We start from the raw sequence: 22834 nt of genomic DNA, 5'->3' as shown, positions 1-22834 counted from the left end.
ATTTGAGTGTGATGCCAGCTCTAATGCCATCACTTGAAAGTTGTGAAAATCCTGATTAAAAACCGAGACTGAGGTGCAAAAGAAAGTGGGAAAGGTAAATATGCTATCTTGCTAAGGCATTCATTTACATTTCCATATCAAAGGCATTATAAGTATGTTTTTCTACTTCCATTTTTGCTTGGAAGAGTGATGTGATTTCTGTGACATCGATTTTTATAACTTCTGGCATCTTCATGCAGAGGCAAAATGATGACAGCAGTGGTAGTTTGGGTTTAGCTTGCTTGTGTAACTTCCCTGCAGCCTCCAGAATAGTATTCTGTGCACAACGTGGAACAATAAAGCTGATGTTTGTTCATAATGCACAGCATAGCTCCTTGCTGCTCTTTGGTGATCACAGAAACTCATATTAAGCATCCTTTTGTTCTGTGACTTCAGAAACCATGCCTTGATCTAAAATGGTAGTTTATTACTTTTAGAAGGATGCTTTTATGCTGGTAGAATCGGCAAAGAGGGAAAAGGACTTTCTGGTTTCACAATGTGATGTCTGGCAGGTGCTTCCATTTTTGAAGTTTTTAAGAAGTTAATCTGAGACCAAATGTATTTTTAAAATATCTTAGAAGTTTTAAATTTGCTTTTTGGAACCTGGCACCTCATTATGATTGTGCTCAGGAAAAAGTGGATGCCACACACAAGACACATCCATAAAATGTGGGGTAGACTTGTGGATAATTGGGGAAGTTCTGCAGAATTCTTTCAGTATCTCTTTCTCATGTCTCTCCTGCTATCTAGAAATGGCTAATGGAGTATTAACCAGAATTAAAAGAAATATGTACATTGGAGAGGAAAAAAAAAACCCACAAACCCAAACCTGTTAGAAGTATGGATAAGATACTCTTCTAGGGAAGTCTGGTTATATCCTTCTTTGAAGATGGAACACTTTGGAAAGATGCACTTTGAGAGGAATTAAGATGATCAAGATGTGTGTTGGTTTTCTTTTAAAAATAAAACCCGACCAAGAAACCCTAACCACTGGCTTCTGTTTCTATTTCTGTCAAAAGTTCCTCTTTCGTCTTAGTTAAACCATTAATTTTCTGTTTTCCTACACAGGATAATCAAGCGCTAGGACATGGGGTGGGGGAGAGGAGGAGCCCTCTGATAGGGATGCTGAACAGAAGCTAACATACTGCTTGTGCAGAAGTGGGGTAGCTGAGTCCTGTTGAGCAGGGGAAAGAGTAGAAAATGACATTGGGAGTTGTTTCTTTTCTGTCATTTGGCAACTGTAGTTGTTGAGTTACCAATTGAAATAACTGGAGCACATGTATCTGATTGTTCTTACTGAGGTTATGCTCACAATACAATGCTCTTACTGGCTTAACTTTGTACAATCTTGTGCAAACTAAGCTATCAGACTAAGACTAAATTAAAAAAAAAAAAGCTCAAATGCCTTGTGGAGAGGACCAGTGCAACAAAGGGAATATAAGCATGCTTCCTGTCTGTACCCTATTTAGCTTGCAAAATGCATTGTTGCCTTGTGTGCAGGCTTGCATGGATGCCTGATGAGGGACAGTGCTTGAATTGAAGTTTGCAGTGTCGGTGCAAGTGTAAATATTGTCAACTATCTCCTTTATTCAAGCACTGTTTCCACTTGATTGCCAGGGAAGCTAGAGCATGCCAAACTAACCAGGAAAATATATTTTATATCCTCTTTATCTCTAGGACTTTGGTGTCCCAGGCTTCACAGTCACTCCTTTGTGATTATACATGACTTAAATGAAACTTTGTTTTTCAGGGAGCAAACTACTGCACTGCCATCTCCTTGTGAGTGGGACTGGGAGCACAGCTGTGTATCAAGCCCAAAGCATCTCACAGCAAGCAGACAGAGACACTCAAAAGTCATCATTCCTTACAAGGTACTAGTCAAGTTGCAACAGTTAGAACTGGCCATTAGTTTAAAATGACGGATTCTTGTCATGTGCTAGCTATAACGTTCATTCTTTTAGCTGTGTTTTTAAAACGTTTTAAGAAACTGTACTTAAGAGCAATACGTTGAAATCGGAACTAGTTCTTTTGGATTCCTAAGGCAACTTAGAATGAGCACGCGCACATTTGCTGAAAGCTTGATGATGTACAACAGGCCTCCAGAAGAGGAGAGACTTCTGCAGTGAACTCAATATTCTGCTAAAGTTATGCAAATAATAATGCACAGGCCTGTACTAGTTCATGTCTTAGCTAAACATTGGTAAAGAGTGGATTTAATCTATGGTGATGTCTTCAGCAAATATAAATATTTAGCATGGGTTTGGGACTTAAGCACGGAGGGTAATATTAATGGGAATTGCTTAGTGAGTCAGTAGAGTCCTGGGAAACAGAATAGCCACACGCAGGGAGAGTTGTTTTGCTGCATATTTTCTTATAGTACATCATTAAGGTAAATATAATCCTTTTGGCATCTTAACCTTGCTTTTGAAACCTTTTCTCAAGTGCTTCCAGAGAGAATATAAAATGCGTCCTTAGTCTTATGTGTCAATCAAACATGCTTGGCTTGTTTTTGTAAGTCATTAACAGATGACAATTTTAAGAGAGCAAAGGTTTTTTATGCTGGTGTGTCACAAAACTATAATTGACTTATCTTTCATTCTTGAGAGGTGAATAGCTATTGCTGCTTTAGTAATTTACTTGGAAATGTGGGTATCAGTTGTCCTGTGTTTCTAATTTGTGATATACTTAACCAAAGCTACTCATCTATTAGTTTAATGTTCTGGGAGTTAGGGGGGAGGATGCTAGTTAGTAAGACTCTAAAGACATGATAGCAGAGGAAAAAAAAAAAAAAAAAGGAGACATTGACATTATATAAAATAACAAACAAGCAAGCCCTAGCATTTTCCTCAAAAAACTTTCAAGAATATGGTATGGTATGCAAACCTTACAGCAGGCAACGTGGGTACTTGCAAGCCCAGCTCTTAGTGAAAGAAACTTCAGAACCATGTATCCACTAGAGAAAGACTCCTCAGAAGCTGCATCCAGCCACATTGCCTGTGGGTTCCCAGGAGTTGTGGAACTGGCAAGTGAATGACTGGGGAGGCTGTGTCCATCTGCTTTGTCCCTGATGACTGTTCTCATGATTCTCCCTTGCTCCCTTGGACTCTCACCAGCTCATTTCAGTCCTTCCTGAAGAGCAGCACCCAAAAGTGAGCATAGTACCCTCACTGGGACCTTGCTGTTACTGAATAGGGCTGTAGAACTGCTTTGTTTCTTAATGAGCTCGTCAGCCGGAGGTTTGCTAGTATAAATAGGATGGGGAGAGGCAGAGCTTTGAAGCATAGTTTTAGTGCTCTAAAGGACTAACTTGGCTGAAGAACTGCTATCTGGAGCTTTATTTTTTAAATTAACCTCTGTATCAGAAAAAAATTAACAAGAAAGTTTTGTGTATGTTACGTCTTGTACATTCTGCATATTCTTTTGCTTGTTTTTAATAAGTATAATGATCTCCATGAGAATAGGATCTTTGTTTTCTTTACTGTCTTGTCCTAATTAATTTGAGCCCTAAGAGTTGATTACCGTGGTAAACTTTTTGATGTTGTAGGGCTTGATTTGTAGTGAGGGAAGGCAGATAAATTGCTAAAAGCAGAGGATTGTTTCACAGCCTTGCAAGGAATAGTCAAGAAACGTGGAGAAGAGAGGAAGGAAATGAGATGTAAGCAAAATGAATGTTCAAACAGAATGTGCTCAATGTGGTGCCTTCTATTTAAAATGAACACGTTGGGGGTGGGGAAGAGATTTCCTTTCACGTGTTGATACACACTTTTGTATGGTATTTGAGGAGAAAAAGAGTACACACTTGTGTGGCTTGGATCTGTTTAAACTACTTCGTTATTTCATTCTTTAGAATAACAGTACTAGCTTTTGTAGGTTCTTAAATTAATAGAGGTCAAAGTGCTTATGCCAAAGAAAGTTGCTTCAATTTGCATAGTCCGTAGAGGAAGGGGGGGGGTGGGGTGGTGTTTTCAGGTGGAGTCACTCCTAAGTCCCTGTTTCACTCTATAGCAATAGGTCACACTATTTCACTTGCTTGCCTTACCAGTGTAATTTTCAAGACACTGCAGTGCAGTTTAAAACATTGCACAGATGAAAATGTGTTTAGAATAAATAGACCGTATTTCTTTATTCTCCCACTATAATTTTCTATTGACTATTATCAAACACCTTTGCATATTTTTATGCTGCTTTTTATCTATTCTGTGAAACATGTTATATGTCTATATTTTCTAATTTGCATGTTCTTTGCAAAGATGTAGCAACAAACAAAACAAGCAGTCTTGTGCTGTTTTTCAGCAGAATAAACCTGTGATGTGTGAGATCTAGTAGAACTGATGATTAATATTTCAAAACTGATGAGAAAAATATGCTATATTACTGTATTTCATACTGTTAATATCTCTAGTGCTGTTCCTAGTTGTTCAGCATATAACAGTGTTTGTCACAGTAAATTTTTTTTTTTTTAATTTTTGTGAACTTGAAATTGAGTTTATAAATGGCTTAGAGCAGTGCTGCTTCTTGCTTTAAATCTTTACCTACATGTTTTAAATTTTGTTGGTTTGAAGCATCTAGGTAAATCCGTATGTCTAGGTTAAATAAAAGAAAAATCCTCACCATGAGAAGGTCCAAATAAGTGGCCAGGTGAGCCACAGAGGATTTTGTACTGTTGATTACCCCAGAAGAAGTATGTATGAAGTGTGGTGTGCTGTTTATGTTGGGCCCTGTGTTTCTTCCAGGGACATCTGTGCTTTCTAAAATAATAGCCTTCAAATTGCTGCTTTGAAACCTGGAAAGTGTGTAGAGCTGTGCATCCTTACACTAGACCAGAGATGGCAAACGTACCAGACCCTGCAAGCTGCATGCCAAAATCTTTATGCTGCATAATCACAAGCTGTACTTTGGAAGCAGAGCAAGGGGGAGGATAATGAAGGTGTTGCTCTGCTTTAAGCTGGCACTTGAGTCATGCAGTAACCCAGGAATGATAGGTTCCTGCAAAGGTTAGGTTCTGGAGGAGCCTAAGGGGGAAAGGGGGAAGAAGCCAGAGATGGAAGGGGGCCTCAGGAGGTTTCTAGCCCAACCTCTTGCCCAAACCAGCGTCAGCTGTGAGATCAGAAGAGGTTGCTTGGGGCTTTACCCTGTTGGGGTTTGAAAAACTCCAAGGACAGAGATGGTACAGTCTCTCTGTGCCCTGGGTCCATGGCTTGGCTGCCCTCATGGGGAAAAATTTTCTCCTTGTATCCATCTGAACCTCTCTTGTTTGAACTTTTGCCCATAGTCTTCTACCCTCCCACCCCACACCACTGTTAAGAACCTGCCTGCATCTCCTCCTGTCAGCACCAGTGGGCTGCTGTTAGGTGTCCTGAAGCCATCCTTCATCCACGCTGAACAAGCCCAGCTGCCACAGCCTCCTCTTGCAGGGCCAGTGCTTCAGCCCCCACCATCTTGGTGGCCCTCCATTGGATTCACTGCTACACATGGTAACAACTGCCAAGATAGTATTCATGGCTCCTCTTCTCCAGTTCCCTCAAGATGGAGATTAAGATTACTGTGCTATACATGTGACTTAACCCAAGTGTAGAGCTGTGTGTTTGAACCACATGTAGCTCCTGAGCAGTTTGAGAGTCAGAGATCGGCTACCTACACATCCTCTAATCCTGCAGGTTGAATCTGTTAGGGCCCAGCTTACTATATAAAGAACCGGACATAATTGGATTTATGAATCATTTAAGTAGGACTGGGCTGGCTGATTTGTGTGATTTTGCAGGCTGATGACAAACAGCAGTCTAAAGAGATTGCCTGGAAAGGAAGGGGGAAAGGCTGTTTGGCAACATGGTATTTTTAGAAACTTCTACAGTGCCTTTCATCGGAGGATCGTGAACACTTGCTTGAAAACAAAAGCAAAACTGACATCTCTGTTCAGACAGTTCAACAACTGGACTAGCAGCCTACATTCCCAATATCTCTTGCTGAAATCAGTTCCCAGTTCTTTAAGGAGGTTACCTGTTTGCTATGCTGTCCAGCAGCACAACTACCTGGTGTTGAACTCTTAACATTAAAAAAAAAAAAAAGAAAAAAAAGAGAGAACTGGTTGTAAGAGGGGCCGCTTACATGGAAAGGCTTGACGGTGGGGAGGAGGCAGAGAGAACCTGAATTACAATGTGGTAACTGATCTTGTTTGCTGCAGGCAAGTTGCTGAATAGCCTTACTTGGTTGGCAGGAGTAACTGTGAGAGGCAGCTGCTTCTTCCAAATTTGCATCCTGTAGTGTAGTGTTAAATGGGTGTTCCCTCTGCTGATGCTGGAAGTAGCACAACTGCTTCATTCACAGTAGCATTAGATAATTTATGGAATACATCCTAGGTTTTGCATGACTCAAGCTACAGCAAGTGATCTCTCTAAATTAGTGCTACACAGACGGTAGATTCAATCTGATTGTAGGCAAACAATGTCTGCCTTGATTACTTAAACTGAAAATCTCAATGGGAAATGTGGTCATTTGAAGTTATTTGCATGTTTCTCCTAGAGTTAATACCAATTAATCTTTCCATGGAAGTTAATTTTAAAATCTCTACACGCCTACATAACATTTCGTGAAATCCCCTGCACATGATTCTGCTTTGTACAGTTATTGCACATGCAAAATAGCTGGTCCTAAACACTGCAGAGGACAGAGCTGCACATTTATAGCCCAATTCATGTGATTTTGATGTGGTGTTGGTACCCAGCCTTTACTTTTCATGATGCAGTATCCCTTCCAGGACTGACTACAACTGTACCTGCACCTCCCATTTCAAAGGGAGACAGTGAGTGAAAAGTGCATGCAGCCATGCTTCCAAACACTCTGAAGCGCACATAGACAGAACAGACCATTTTGCTGGGTCTCCTGCCCCTCTTCTGCTTGTGCTGCTGTCCCAGGTCAGTTTTGGCTGGTTTGTAGGTATTCTGTATAGTCACTCATGATGCACAATGGAGAATCTTGTGGCATTTAAGAGAAGCTGAGTCAGGAGGAGAAGTTGTGTCTAATTATACACTTAAAGATACGCTTCTTTGAGCTGCGGTTTAGGGGTTTGGTTTTGTTTTCCTTTGGCTTACAGGGAAAGAGAATAGGGATGCTGTCCTCCTATGGAGTAGCTGTTAGGTGTATTGGGTGCTTTAAGTACCTATTCTCCCTTTTCCTGCCACGGGAGGCAGGAACTTGTGGTGCCGGAGGAGTTCCTGCAGCTCTTGTCACTGGTTACACTGCTATCTTGTATCCTTCCATTTTTAGTTTAGGTGGCATCACCCTCCCCTCATAAGGCCTACCTAGGTATCCACCTTGGGAGGATAGCTCAGTCGAAGGGCAGAAAGTACCTAGGAAGGCCTGAAGGTCTGTTCTCTGCAGTTGAATTGCAGGATAAGTAACTTGTAAATTGTGATTATGTTGATAGTTACATCAGTCCATGCCATCAGTATGGGCATCTGGGCACTTGGCCAAGCTCTAGCGTGAGGATGAGCGCTAGAGGTCACTTACTGCTCACATTTCCAGGCTGGCATGGGATGATTTATCTGCCCATTGTGGCAGAGTAGCTGTTTGGTTTGAGAAAAGAAATAAGAAAGCAGGCAAAGATATGTATCCTCTGTAGCCTTACAAGTGAGAAACTTTATGGACAAACATGGGAAATATTTTTATAAGCCCAAATGGATTGTTTTCCATTCTGTTTTTGCAGGAAACTGAATGAGACAAACTGATAGGCCCTTCCCAGGTGATGATGATTTGTGGTAAGGGATTGAAAGCCAGCCTATTTTGCTTGCATAAGGGTGGTCAGTTCCTCCATCTGTGTTGCACTTACCTCAGGCTAGCTAAGTGTGTTAACCTTGGTTGCTGCCCTACAGCTCAGGGAAGTACAGCCTGATAACCCCACTGTTAGTGATAACACCGCGTGGCTTTGTAAGTCACAGAACATGCCAAAATGAGGCTTTAGGCCAAGCCACAGCTTTTGTCTGCAAGAAGTAATCCTCTTTGGCCTTGGAAAGGATAGGCAGACCCTTACATTGCTCTGACTGGCACTGCCTGCACTCCCCAACAGGGAGTCTAGTGGGGGAATCGGAGATGCTACCTCTTCATCTTCTGCCAGAGCCTGCATGGAGGGAGGTGGCTGCAGGAGGCTGGTGCTCTACTTTATGCTGCCACAAACTTGATACGTGTGTTAAGAGACTGCAGTCACAGGGATCTAGTGGCTTTTCCTTTCTCTGCCCTACCTTATGTCTGACAATTGCTCTCTTTGAAGAAGCATATTGCCATCTGCCTAAAACCAAAAATTGATCTTTCATCTAAAACTACATAGTCATCTGCAGCAAAATCCTACCATATCCTATCAAAGCAAAAACCAGCTCATGTTGTTTTCATTGTGTCTTGTCATTTCAAGGAGGTATTATTGGACAGTGGCTTTCTCTGCTGACACCGTGGCATAATATTCTATGCTGATGTTGCCAGCCAGTGCTAGCTCTTTGGAAAGTTGGTTGCAGATTGCAGAGATGTGCAGAAACAGCAGTGCTGAGAGTGGCAGCTGTTTTGCCCTGCCCTGCTGTGCCTCACAGAGAAATTCTTGATGCCAGATGCTATCACAGAACTCCATGCGCATGAGGAGCCTGGCCCCTGTGCTTCATTTTTCCAAGCGGTCTTGACTTTGGTTGTGTACCAGACTGCTAGTGTTGCAACAAAAGTTGGACGGTGTCACTCGCTTGTAAAACTGAGAGGAGGGACCAGATGAAAGAAGAGCAAAGTTCATGCTTTGGCATTTTTCTGCCTTTTCTCTCCAAATTTGAGGCTAGGCCATACAAAGTAACATGCTGTTTGCATTCTTTTTTTAAAGCATTGGCTTAAGGAAGCTCTTCCCTTACAGTTTGTCCTCATTCTTAATTTCTTCCTTCCAAGAGTTGATTCAAGTATTGACTCACCCACCGAAAATAATGTAACTCCAGGAAGGCAGTAGCACTGGAAAAGAAATCTTTATTTCTGAATACAAGTGTGGTTGAACTTCTGCCAGTCTTCTCCTCCTTAGTGCTTTTAGTGACCAGTCATTTCTGCAAGCTTTTGAGAATACTGTTACCTCAAGAACATGCTTTTTAAAAATATGTAATTATGGCCTCAAAACCAAGCAATTCAGCCTCTGAATTAATAGCAGCAGTGTTGACTTTGAGATTGAAGTGGAAGGGCTGCTGGGCGGTGGGAAGGAAACCCCACCGAGGGGTTTGGATCGGGTGCTTGAGGGCCTCCTAAAAACACAACAGAAAGGGCAGAAATGACTGGCGCATTTCTGTTTGACAAAACAAGGCTGTGGATACTGTCCGAAAGCCTCACATCAGAATTGCTGCCTGGGCTTGGACTTCGGAGCCCATCTCTCCCTTTTACCCTGTGACAGGCATCAGCTACTGCCTGCTGCCAAGGCAAGAATACAAGAAATATTTTTGTAAATGGAGAATAACAATTCCTTTCTTCCCAGGGAGAACGAAAATGTTTCTTCGCCTCCCCGAGGCGTTTGCAGGCTTGATTGGCTGGCGGCGGAGGGCGGCTGGGCCCCCGGCAGTACAAAGTCGCTCTGTGGCGGGCTCCTCAGTGCCGCCTTTGTCCCTGAGGGCTCCGGCCGCCCCCGCCGCCGCGCCGCTCGGGCCTCCGGGGCAGCCCCTCGCCCGCGCCGCTCCCACCAGGGGCTCGACCGGTTTCCTCCGGCCCTTCCCGGGCAGCGGGGCCGAGGCGGGTGAGAAGCGTGCCCGGGGCTGGCGGATTTGACCGCTAGCGGCCGGCGGGGCCGGCGATGTTACCATGGGAGCGACGCAGGGCTCTGCCGGGAGCGAACCACGGGAGCCCGCAGGGGGGGCGGAGCAGGTCAGTAGCCTCCCCCGCGCCCACCGCGCTCCTCCTCCTGCCGGGCTCGCCCGCCGGCACCCCCCCGCCCCGGCCGTGGTAGTGTCCCCCCGGCCGGGACCCCGCCGCGGCAGGGGGCGGAGGAGGGGCTGTGAGGTGGGCCGCTTGCGGAGGGTGCACCTGCGGCAGCGTGTGCGTGTATGTAACGCTTGCTTATAGGTGTTAACTTAACCCGTATTCCAAACCCGCTTAACGTACCCGTGGCCGCTGAGGCGGCGCCGCCCGCGAGCGGCCGGGACCACCCGCCCTTCACGGCGGAGAAGCCGCTCGTATGAGGGGGAGGTCTTCGGGTTTGCTCCGTTCATCCCCACCGCCCCGGGCTGGCCGGCGGCACTGCTGGGGCCGAAGGACGGTGGAAGTCCCGTGTTTTTTCAGTTAAATCGGAGCGGGGAGCTTCGGGCCAGCGAGCAGGAGCAGAGGGGCGTTCAGCTCTCGGGTGCGTGGACTTGCCTCTCTGTAATGCTGGCCTGTTTCTTACGTCTGGAACGCTGGAAGACAAAACGTAATTTTATATTTTAAATACTGGTTGTGCTCAGGATGCAGGTCAGTGTTTTAACCCAAAATACCCCCATTTCTTTGGAGAAACAAACTCCCAAGTTTGAAAAAGAAAATCCTGTTCTCCCTGGCCCTGCTTTGGCTTTTTGGCTTTGTTTTTTTAAAGACTGTTCCGTTCTTATGGGAAGACGTGTTTTCCTACACCTACTGCTGAACTGCAGTGATCAATATTGCTACGGAGCACCTGGAGGTAGCAAGCAGCACCTGTCGGGACTGGAGAGGCTGTGTGGTGTGCGTGCCGCCGTGCAGGAAGCTGAATTTATCTGTAGTCATCTCCCCCACCCCCGCTAAAACGTGGATGGAAGTCATATACAGAACTTATTTATGCCTCATAGTTTGTTTTGTGGCTTGTAGAATAGTTAGTACTGTAAGCATCCTTCTTGTGTATGGAGTCTGTGTGTGTTAGCCAGTATCCCATATTGCACGTTACGGGTATTTATTGGCCATCAGTGAACTGCCAGTTGATACTTACTTTTATGTGATTATTTCCAGAGTGTGTGTTTTGGGGTTGGTTTTTTTGTTTGTTTGTTGGGGGGGGGGGGTGTTTGTTTTTGGTTGGTTGGTTGTTTTGGGTTGTATTTTTTTCAGTAAATCACAAAGGTTCATCTACGTAACTGTCCCACTCTTACTCCACTCTTTCTTCTGTTATCTTCATCATTTCCTGTATTTGTCTATTTCATCTCTTCTGAGTCCATCTTGTAAACTCTTTGACATAGATCCCATTGTATTTGACACTTCTGTTGCCGCAAGTAGGTGTAAGTAAGTAAGTGTAATCATCTGCTGATGGTTCTGGTGAGAGAAACATAAATATCCGTGACAAAGTGTTGGTGACCTGCCTTGCAGGCGTCTCTTGGGGATGAGTTTAAATGTGTTGACCTGAGATGGATGGAAAGCCTGACTTGTGAGCTACAGCAGTTACAGAGCTTTTGTTGACAGATGTATACTTTAGATGTACACTTTACATGGCTATTGTTTAAATACTTCATTTAAACAAAATCATAGTGAGTACGGAATGGTTCCTGAAGTAAGAGACCTGGCAGTATATTTCAGCAAATGGTGTACTGGTAGACTGCTGTCAGTCTGCTCACACTTGTCTCAAATAGCAACATTTTTTGGACCTGCTTTTATCAATATTGGTGGAATCCTTGCCCTTTTGAAGTTAATGGCGACACTTCTGTTGGCTTGATAAAAAGTGTGGGCTGTCAGGTCTCTACTGAGTGTATGGGGTTTCTTCAAACTGTTTTAGGGTCTGCCTTCATGTAAAGAAATAAACATTGAATTGTTTGGATGCAGCTTCTTTTTGTTTCACAGCTGTGAGTCCATGCAGTATGGAAATAGGCTGTGTTGGCTATGAATTCAGTGGCAGCTTCTCTGTCAGCAAAAAGGGAGCTTTGGCTGATCTTTCCTCCTGCCTGTTGTTTGAGACTATGAGAAAGCTTGTGTTTCTTATGTGTACTGAACTTAAGTAGGGAAAAATTGTCAGTGTGGCTCCTGCAATGGTTATATTCCTTACATTACAGTTATTAATAGGACCCACAATATTGTTTCTTCTATAAAGACAACAGTTCATTATTTTGTAGAAAAAGACAGAAAAATAATCTGGAGAGATACTACAGCTATGATTTCTAGTTTCCTCTTTATTTTTTCTTAATAAAGGTATGCAAACAATGTAAAATTTATGACTGTACTAGAAATTCTATTTTTCACAGCTCATGATTATTACAACTATAAGACAAATGAAGATTCAACTGACATAGGAAACATTTTTTGAGTCCTTTGTGTAACAGAAAGTGGTAAGTTGCAGTATTTTCTTAGGAAGCTGTCATTGATGGTGCAGGAATCTCTTTGGAGTGACCTGAACTGTATATGGTTTATGAGCCAAATAGTATAGTGTAATTAATGACTGCGTTAAAATTGCAATTATGTAAAATCACTTTGTATTTTAAAATTGTATTTGGAATGTATTTCTTACCATCAACATGAAGAACTCGCCAAGAATTTTGTGTGATCTGTGGTGATAAGGCAGACATACTGCAAATACCAGCCTTAAGGCAGAACTATGTTCCTGAATCATCTTAGCTGGAATGTACAGTGGAAACTAATATATACATGCAATTATTCTTGATGCTGTGTAAGAATAAAACATCATCTAACTTACTAAACAGCAGGAGAGATGCCTTCATGAACCCTCCAAGGCACCTCTATCCAGTAACTTAGAAATACAATAAAGATTAAAATGCTCCTTCAAGGCTGACAGTGGTAGCAGTTAACTAAGTAGGCAGATGATCAGCAGCAGCTTTCCAGGTGTTTGTGCCTCGTGTTGTGCTCTGTTAAATAATCAGAGCGCAATATCTTTTTATGTATTCTGCTGCCTGAGTCTCTAGATCTGATTAACAATACTGCATTAGTGTTTCACAACTGAATTTTGGATAAATGATTCTTGTTAAAAAAACCACAATATCAAAAAAGAAAAAAATATTGCAAAAAAACCAGCTGTGACCTAACTGTTTCTTTATATAGCTACAAGAAATGATACTCCTATCCATTATTTATTTGTTACTTAATAATGTATGTACTCAGCCTGCCATATCTTTCCCTTGCACATGCATGCCTATTCTGTGATGGGAAAACATTTCAGACGCTTACCCCTTATGATTCTTAGTCAGTATGAGCTTTTCGGAGAGAATGCACGATGTCCAGCTAGACTGTCATTCCAGACTCCACAGACAAAACTGTGAGAGGCAAATTGTTGGCCTTTGACTGAACTGAGCAGCTTGCTGCCAGGGTCAGCGCTTGGCACTGATTGCTCTTCTTTCTATGTTCCAACACTGCAAAAATCTGCTGGATAATGTGGGTTTCTTCTAGTGGCCAGGGCTGAGGATTCTTCTATCCAGTCAGTGTTTCAGAAGCTTTCTGAAGAGTTGCAGAACAGGATGAAGAACAATTTACCTTTTTGATTACTTTGTTTTCCTAAGTAATTTTTATTCCAGAAATAAAAAGTGGTCAATGGTTTTGGTTATTCTGTTCATAGAGTTAAGTCGATGTATTTTTAAAGTAATTGAAGTACTGATTGGTAGCATGCATGTGCGTGCTCCTTAGATGATGCCATCAGAACTCCTGTTTCTGTGTAGAATTGTACTTGCATTGTTTTGTCTGTGGGCTACGTAGTGGTTACAGTTTGGCTGTAAATTTTTATTTTCTAGCACTTAAAGTGTCCTGAAAGTCTTGCAGTTTAGTGTCCAAGTAAGGATGTTGTTCCTGACCCAGTACTTTGGCAGGAGCTTCTTTTCAGTTGCTGACAGTTGACGAATACTTGTATGTGCTTTAGCTTGGTAGGATGTGTTACAATAGGTCAGCTTGCAAAAACCCTGGGGTCAGACTTTTAAAGGCATAATGTTGATCAGAGATGGGTGCCTACTGGCATTTCCAGTAGCTGCTATGCACTCAGTTCCCCTTTGGCAGTTATGCTTCCCTAGCTATTTGTGCGCCGTGCCCAGTGCACCTAAAAGGTTTAAGGATAGGTTAAGACAAGGGAAGAAGGTGGGGACATCTTCAGTCATGTGCCTCAGACACACTTGTCAAGCCATTGGTAAAATGTCAAAAGCCCTGTACCAGAGTACTGTTGGTACATCAGTCTTTGCTGTCCCTTCGATGTATGTGAAATACTTATAATCTAGTCTGACATATGGGGATGCCTTGAGTCTGTTTTGTCATTTTCTGTGTGGCTTTTCGTTTGATAGGTTATTATGATGCCTTCTTAATTTTAACGTTGCTATGGTGTTAAACTATAGAATTTCATTCATTAAATTTCATCCATTAACTTTGTTGCCTGTTGTAATAATTTGACTTAATTTTCCATTCTTTTCCAAGCTTTATTTTCCTGCTTGATCTTGTAGAAGCCAGTAGATGTGTTCCTAATGTCTTCTGCAGCAATAAGGATGGACTAAAAACTCTTGGATCATAATGATTTGAAAAGGGATTAAATTTTTCTTACATTTTTGTAAGGTTTGTTTGTCTACAGGCAGGTACATTACTTCTTTTTCTTTCAGACGGGAAAAAAACAGAACACTTTGTCATGATTTGCTTCTGCTTTGTGTGTCAGAAGGTCCTTGAAGTGTATAATGTTCTTTTATGTGGCTCAGACCACAAGAAGAAAACTTTCTGTTCCAAATCTCAGCTGAGAATGAACTTTCAGTTGCTACTAAAGTGAGCTTTGCTCTGGGCGGTAACTTAATGGAAGCATTTCTAAACCTTAATGATTCTGAGATGTTTAATTTCCTTTTAGCCACCTATGCAAAAGGATCCTCTTGTTTTTCTTTCCCAGTTCTTTTCAAAGCCTCATGTGGTTTATGAAGGTGACTAATAGCTGCAAAAGGAGGAATAAAATTTATTCTGTCACTTGCTGATCTTGTTCTGGTCAGCTTATTCTTTGTGTACTTCAGATTGTATTTCAGTGGAAATGGCACTACTTCACAGGGATGTGTCAGTTTGGTTTCATTTAATGGTTGGAGCGAAGCCTGAAGTTCCTTACATTGATGCTATATGCATTTGAAGTGTTGACTTGGTAGAAAGATTGCATCAAGGGTCCTAGTTTCAAATTGTTCTGCTGGCATCCTTTCAAGTGAAGGAGGAAGAATGGCTGCAGATAGACTTGGATTAATGCTTTGGGAATGAATCAGCCAAGTGAAAGTTACTATCGTGATACTAAAGAAAAGGGGCAGCTGACTTCACCCCCCTACCCCTTGTGTTGATTTATTGGTTATTGGTTGACTGCTGCCATTACACTATTGGTAGGAATAATTTCTACGTAAGTTGGGGGGTGTTTGAAATGTTCTTTATAACAACATGTTCAGATGTTAGTGAAGTCATGCGCTAGTACATAACTGCATTGTATACTTCAACTTCACATCCAACCTTGCAAAAGGATTGAGGAGAAGGAATGGAAAATACTTTAATTTTACCGCTCTCATCTGCCCTTCTGTTGTTTTCTTACCTCAAAGTATTTCAGCAACGTCAGCAGGTATGGGGTGAGTTTCAGTATAACACAACTGTATATTGGATGATAGGTTGCTGGTGATGCTGTCCCAGAAAAATTCAGAGCTGTGGGGAGCATTTACACTTAGTTTTATTGTTTGAAAAAACAATTATACTCCTTTGGAGGCCCTGAGGAGGAAACTTTGCTGTGAGCAAAGGGATTCTGAATGTGTTTTACTGAAGCAGGTGCCACTGGCTTAATCCACTATCTCATAGTAATTGAAATGTTGAGAGGAGCTTGGTGATTTTTTTTGTTTGTTTGCTTGTTTCCTCCTCTTCGAAACGTACTGGGAGGAGTATCAGTATAAGACATACGGACCTAAACACTTCAAATGCGATCCCCAGATTTGCATTTGCATCCACGTATCCCACTGTATGGATGACAGAACTACTGAACTCCCTTTCGCACCCGATTTTGCTTTCGTTTTAGATGTGAAAGACACATTAAAGTTTAGGGGTGGACTTCAGCAATGCTTTCTGGCATGACTGAGTAGGTGGTTGAGACATCTTGAGAGGGAGAGGTGAGTTGCTTAAGACCTTTAAGGCAGGAGTATGGTGATAGAAGGAAAGGAATGTAGAGAGGCATGACTAGTGTGACTAGAAAACAGCTAGGAGTTTGCTAATAAATCAAGCTGGCTGTTGTGGCATGTATTTGAATAATGCTGAACATGACTTCAAGCTGAAAACAGCTTGATTTTACAGAGATTTGGTATCTTTTGAATTGTCAATTTTGAACTTGTTTTTTAACAGAAATTTGAATTAGGTTCTTACTATTACGGATGTTTAAATGCATTTGAAGCTTTTGTTTGTCTGTCTTGTGTATCAGTGACCAGTTTGACATTTATGTTTTGTGAGGGAGGTGATATGGCATTGATAGTTGTATGAAATGCATTGTTTTGTGTAAATTTTATGGGGTTTTAGTCTTAGGTGTGGTCAAATGTACCATTAAAATTTATGCATTATACAGAACTGTATTCAGGTTTATTTCCATCAGCCAACAAAAGAAAGCTAATGTGGCAATAGGCAATCTTACTGCCACGGGAATGCTCGAACAAAAGTAAAATGCTTCCAAGAATACGGCATATCATTCTTCTATTAATAGTTAGAACAAAGGATACTAGAAACCTTAACAGGGAAAGAAAATCTAGTTTGGTTTAGGACTAAGCTCAGAAACTAACAATTGTACCATTGTTTGAATTGTCTTGCATTGTGACTGGATGATTAAATATAAATGCTGACCTGATTGGATTGTGTCCCAGCAATGAAATGGCCTTTTAAAAACCAGTTACAGGAGCAGTAGGCAGGTACCCAGCTTGTTTTTCTCAAATTCGGGAGCTGTAGTTGTTGAATAACAAAGTTTATGCAATCAGAGAGTCTGTAAGGACCATGGAATAGCAGAAATGCAGTTTCTTACCAGTAGTCGCTTGATGCTGGAGTTGGTCACTTATACTGCTTGGTTTGCTATTTGAATATGGGTGCAGGAAGCCGAAGCATTTAAAAACAGTGCAGTAGAAGGCATATCACTGAAGTTGAATACAATTGTAATCAGTGCTTTGGACCATGTAATGCATATGGTGCTTTGTTTTTTTTCTTTCAATTTTTTATTTTAAGATGCTACAAGAGCAAAAGCTGTGCTTTGGTTGCAGAGAATAACTGATTCTGAAATGAGACACTTAAGGAATGGCAGCTGCACTTATATTTTCACAGTTAACTTAAATGTTTTTTATTAGTTTATCTGGCATAATGAAATTGATTATGCACACCTAATGAGTTTAATTTACCTCCCCATCAAATCCTGATACTGCAAGTACATCAGAACAAACTTTTTTTTTTTAATGATGCCAAGCAAAAAGTAGCTTGTGTCTATAAGCTTGAACTTAGCTTATGTACAAACTACTCGAGCACTTTGATTCTCAGACTTCATTTGCATGGGCATCTTAAGGAGCAGAAGGTACAGAAACAGTGGCTGGAAAGAGATGCATTAGGTTTTAGAGTTAAAGTGAATGGAGGTAGTTAAGTCAGAGATAGCCTTTAAAGCTGGTGCTGATTAGGTGAACTGAAAGTTTAGTGTCCCTTCAGTAGCGTTACCTTCTTGTAGTGTATACAAAAAAACTTATTGGCAGCTTAGTCTGTGTGACAAGGTGAAAGTCTAGGAAAACCGTTGGGGAAAATGTAACCGCAAATAAACTCTCTTCACTTTCTAGTGTGTATATCCGTATGCTACATACACAAGTATAATTGATCTGTCAGCCTTTTACCTAGATTAATTTTGATCTTCAATTTAAATTGCTTGCTTCCAGGTTTTTATCTCCTGAAGCCTTGCTGTTTTTGAAAAAGGGGTGGTGGGGAATTCTACTTATTGCAAGATTGGGCACATGCCATACCCCAAGAGGTGAGGTTTGTTCTTTTCTTTAGAATCCCCTTCAATACCTATGGGAGAGTCAATTAGCGTTTCCAAGGCTCGTACGCTGGACTGGTGCTGCACGTCCCAGAACACTTGGGAAAAACAGCTTCTGGTTTTCCTCTGTGAAGCAATGTGTGAAAAGGAAGAAAATTTTGATGAAAAAAATGTTAGTTCCCAGAGTGTTATTTCTCAAGAGGCAGAAATTGTTTTCTAAAAAAATAAAATAACTTAAAACATTTCTGCCTTTTTGGGGGGAAATGGGGTCTGTTTTCTTCTCCAAAATGGCAGTTTTGTTTTTCAATTGAAGCTGTTCCCTCACAAATTTTGAACAATTGGTTGCTTCCTGTTGGGGGAAGCACTGGAACAATTGCAGTGTAATTTCACCAGGGTAATGACAGTACTGTTGGGCAAAAGGTAGTGGAGGGAACTTGCTCCTGAAGTAGATCTAAGCTTTATTTTTATGAGTTTTAGGTTTTCAGTAGGTAAGACCTGTGTATCTTGCAGCTGTGTTTTGGATACAGTCAGTTTCTTTTTTTTTTTCTTCCCCATCTTGAATAGGCTTTTGTTCAGTTTGTAATGGGATATTGTACTGGTTTTTGATGCATATGTATGCATCTAAGCTCAGTAGAATTCAGCTGTAACAACTGTAAACTATTCTGCTCGTGTCTTCCGTCCCATCCCAGAAAAGTTTAGAAGTTTTGCATGTGTATTTTGAATTTGTATAGCATGCAAAGGTTGTAAATTGATGTTGAGTTTCATGTTCTGAATTTGTTACACTCTGCTGGGTAGGTCCTGCCTTTGGCGCTTCTCACCATTCCCCCCTCCCCATCCCCAATAATGGTAAATGAGGACCTGCTCCTGGTAGCATACCATCAAAGTAGTTCAGGTGGCTGCTTTTGCATTTACCCCCTTCCAATAGTTAGAGAGGGAACAGGCAGATGTTAAAAAGCTACTTGTTCAATAAGCATCATAGTTTTAAAAAGGCAGCACACAATCTAAAGTAATTTCTGGGCACTGAATTGAAATAATATAACTGTTGTTCTTACTGGCAGAGATCACAAGTATGTGAAATACAAGTGACTGAATTTTAGAAAATTCCAATGTGTGTGTGTGGCTTGACTTTTCTGGTGTGATGAGAAATTATGCCTTCATGTCAGCAAAATCGGGGCCTTAAAGGACCTCGTGGTACTTCTTGAAAGTATAAACTTCTTATATTCAGGTTAAAAGTAGCCTGGAAGAAAAAGCTTCACTCCAAAAATGTAACTATAATCTCCTTCTTATTGTTAGTGCTAAAACGTAGCATTTTTAACTTCAGGTGCAACTGTCATGTAGTATTGGTTCAAAATTTCATTGAGAATTTTTCAGCTACCCATTTCCATGCTGTCTTGGTGTGACTGATGAGTAATATGCATGGTTTATCTCTGGAGTACCAGATGTTTCTCCTTTTTCAGAACATTAAACTGCTCGGGGAATATGTTTATATCCTTTGTATAAACAGTGCAATTAATTCTTGAAATAATTGTGGTAGAAAGGCACTTAATAAAGCTGGATTTTATTTTTTTTTTTAAAAAGAGCAGTCTGTCTGACTGATGATAGCATATGTGCTTGAGATAAAAGAAACAAACCAAAAAACACCTAACACCTTGTTTTAACATTACATTTCCTGCCATTTTTAGTCTGAAAGAAAAGTTTTGAAATAGGATTTTGGCCTAACAAGATGTTAGGCATTTCTCTGAATTTTTTAACTTAGACAAATTGTATTTATGAAAATCACTCAAATGCCAACTTATTTGAGAAAGAAATAAATGAAGATATCGTGTAATACTGAGTCTAATTCTTCAGAGCAATAATACCATGCTGTGTGCCAAAGCAGTAGCCTGAAGTTATATTTCTAAAACTCGGAAGAAATGCTGGATTTAACATCTTTTTATGGGGCAGGGAAGCGGTGTGTGCCTTGGTTGCAGCATCAGTGCCCCACCTAGTGTCCCTCTGGGTTAGTTGTGAGTCGCACACCTTGAATGTCGGCTCTGAGTTTTGCTGGCTTGCGTGAATTGTCTGCATTGTGCAAAAACAATTTGTCAAAAACCTGGTGGGTTTCTTCTGGAATATGAGGTTTCCTACTTGTTTTGCTGTTTTGCTCTAGACTTCTCAGTGGCCTGCAAATTCAGTAGGAGATGGAAATGCAACTTCTGGTGTTTGTATGCCTTTTTAATATGCAGCATGAGGGGGAAAAATAAGCTGGCTTTCTTTCTATTCATCTATGCTACAGGGGCAGATATATTTAAATAATAAAAATATATTTTTATTACTATATCTTAATATAGTTATATATCAGATTATATCCTAGTATTACATTAATACCTACAAATTCTTCATAAATATTTCTCCTAGAATATCAGCAGACAAGATACACAACCTGTTAATGGCTATCAGGATATGCTAGGGTAAAGGATATGCATGAGGGTAGTAATCTGTTGTTTTATCAAAGGTGGATTAAAAAGCAGGAGAGAATATATTTTCTCATAGTCTTAAGTACCCTTAAAGCCACTCAGGAACTTTCATTTTCCTCTCTTTTCCATTAAAAGTTTTTTCTGTGTTACATTTATTTCCCTGCTCCTGGCTGGATGGCTGGGCTCAAAGAGTTGTGGTGAATGGAGTTTACTCCAGTTGGCGGCTGATAACAAGCGGTGTTCCCCAGGGCTCTGTGTTGGGGCCAGTTCTGTTTAATATCTCTACCAATGATCTGGCCAAGGGGATCGAGTGCACCCTCAGTAAGTTTGCAGACAACATCAAGTTGTGCAGGAGTGTTGATGTGCTTGAGGGTAGGAAGGCTCTGCAGAGGGATCTGGACAGGCTGGATCGATGGGCTGAGGCCAATTGTATGAGGTTCAACAAGGCCAAGTGCAAGGTCCTGCACTTGGGTCACAACAACCCCATGCAACGCTACAGGCTTGGGGAAGAGTGGCTGGAAAGCTGCCCGGCAGAGAAGGACCTGGGGGTGTTGGTTGACAGCCGCCTGAATATGAGCCAGCAGTGTGCCCAGGTGGCCAAGAAGACCAATGGCATCCTGGCTTGTATCAAAAATAGTGTGGCCAGCAGGACCAGGGAAGTAATTGTCCCTGTGTATTCAGCACTGGTGAGGCCGCACCGTGAATACTGTGTTCAGTTTTGGGCCCCTCACTACAAGAGAGACATTGAGGTGCTGGAGCGTGTCCAGAGAAGGGCAACGAAGCTGGTGAAGGGTCTGGAGCAGAAGTCTGATGAGGAGCGGCTGAGGGAACTGGGGTTGTTTAGTCAGGAGAAGCAGAGGCTGATTGCTCTCTACAACTACCTGAAAGGAGGTTGTAGTGAGGTGGGTATTGGTCTCTTCTCCCGAGTACCAAGTGACAGGACAAGATGAAATGGCCTCAAGTTGCGCCAGGGGAGGTTTAGATTGGATATTAGGAAAAATTTCTTCACGGAAAGGGTTGTCAAGCATTGGAACCGGCTGCCCAGGGACGTGGTTGAGTGACTGTCTTTGGAGATGCTTAAAAGGCCTGTAAATGTGGTGCTTAGGGGCATGGCTTAGTGGTGGACTTGGCAGTCCTACGTTGGACTTGATGATCTTAAGGGTCTTTTCCAACCTAAATGATTCTATGATTAAATATTTAATCTGTCCCTTTAATAAAATCGAGCTTTCCTACCCTAGTGCATCCTTGAAGGTGAAGCTTCATCTGATGGCTGAGTTGATCTTAGGTGCAGAGTTCTAACATTCCTTCTGCTTCGTCTCCTGGTATTTAGCTGGTCCTTGGCAAGCCAGTTCAGCTCACAGAATGGCAATAGAGTAATCCAGTGGGAAAAGATGAGCAGCTTTTTGATGCTTTAGGAAGCTGTTTTGGCTTACTTTGAAGAGCCAAACAGCATAATTCATGGAGTGAGTCAAGGGGCCGCATGTAAATGAGCAGGAAGAGTGTGGAAATTGTTATGGTCAAAAGGAGGTTGTTGTTTAGTTCATATCTTGTGAAACCATACCCAGCCTATGAGGCAGATGCGTGTTTGCGAAGACAAACCTGCATTGCTGACGTTGAAAAGGAGTGTTGGTCTTCTGTGAACCTTCCAAAGGTGCTCATTTCTAGAGGCGAGGAAACGTTAATGAGCCTGTGAAGAAGAAAGCATCTAGAAAGCAAGCAAACAAACAAACAAAAAACCCCTACCTTGGATCTTTATTAGCTATTTCTAAGGTGAATTGTGACTTTAACTCAAGATGTTTTAACAAAATCCTGATTCTCCCCTTTCTTCCTTTCAAAGTGCTTGTCTTGCTTTCTGAAAGTCTTCAATATAATTGGTAAATGTTTGCCTTTAAATATACAGGAAATAGTTTTCCTAGGCAGTATCTCACTGGCATGAACAGATAAAAATTTCCCTCAAAAACAGTTGTGTTGGGGTTTGTTTGTTTGTTTTTTCCAAAAGAGACTAGTGTATGCATTAGATATTTATACGTACAGCCTCCCCAGTTTTATTTAGGTGTTTCTTTAATACAGACTTGAAACAATTAAAACTGTTCAGAGATTATATGCTTTACTCTGTAATCCAGCAAAAGGATGCCTAATGCCACATTCTTTATTGGCTTCTTTTCAGTGTCCAGGTTACTTGTTATTCCCTTTATTTTTTTGAATTGCAGAATAATATTTGCAAAACTCAAATCCCATGCCTCTATTTTGATGTGTCCTTTCCTGTGCTTGGGCAAATTTCTGCAAAAATTCTTTTAACTGAGGATGCTATTTCATCACTGTGAATCATTCAAAGAATGCTAGTTCAGGGACTGCTATTACGGGCAGATTGTGCGATATCCTTCATTACGTTTAAGCATCGTTTGTCATTGACATGCTGTGAGCTGGATTATGTGATATATTTTCAATTAAA

The 22834-nt window shown here is 41.5% G+C and overlaps 1 protein-coding gene across 9 annotated transcripts in view; it reads left to right on the top strand.

The window, feature by feature from the left end:
- Positions 1-22834, top strand: part of TJP2 (tight junction protein 2) — a 68545-nt gene that overhangs the window by 11893 nt on the left and 33818 nt on the right. For 6 of the 9 annotated variants that reach the window (XM_075526207.1, XM_075526211.1, XM_075526213.1 and 3 more), the window contains one exon: positions 1790-1910. The exons of 2 other annotated variants lie outside the window; for them this stretch is intronic. Coding sequence is in view for 2 of the 7 variants with exons in the window: in XM_075526208.1 (XP_075382323.1) it covers positions 1790-1910 (121 nt within the window). In the remaining 5 variants the exon portion in view is untranslated. Of the gene's footprint in view, positions 1-1789; positions 1911-10462; positions 10483-22834 lie in introns of those variants that run through there. One more of the 9 variants, XM_075526210.1, reaches the window with a different exon arrangement.

The sequence above is a fragment of the Mycteria americana genome, chromosome Z, assembly GCF_035582795.1.
Source record: "Mycteria americana isolate JAX WOST 10 ecotype Jacksonville Zoo and Gardens chromosome Z, USCA_MyAme_1.0, whole genome shotgun sequence".
NCBI classification, from domain to species: Eukaryota; Metazoa; Chordata; class Aves; order Ciconiiformes; family Ciconiidae; genus Mycteria; species Mycteria americana.
This window is presented reverse-complemented; position numbering and strand designations above follow the sequence as displayed.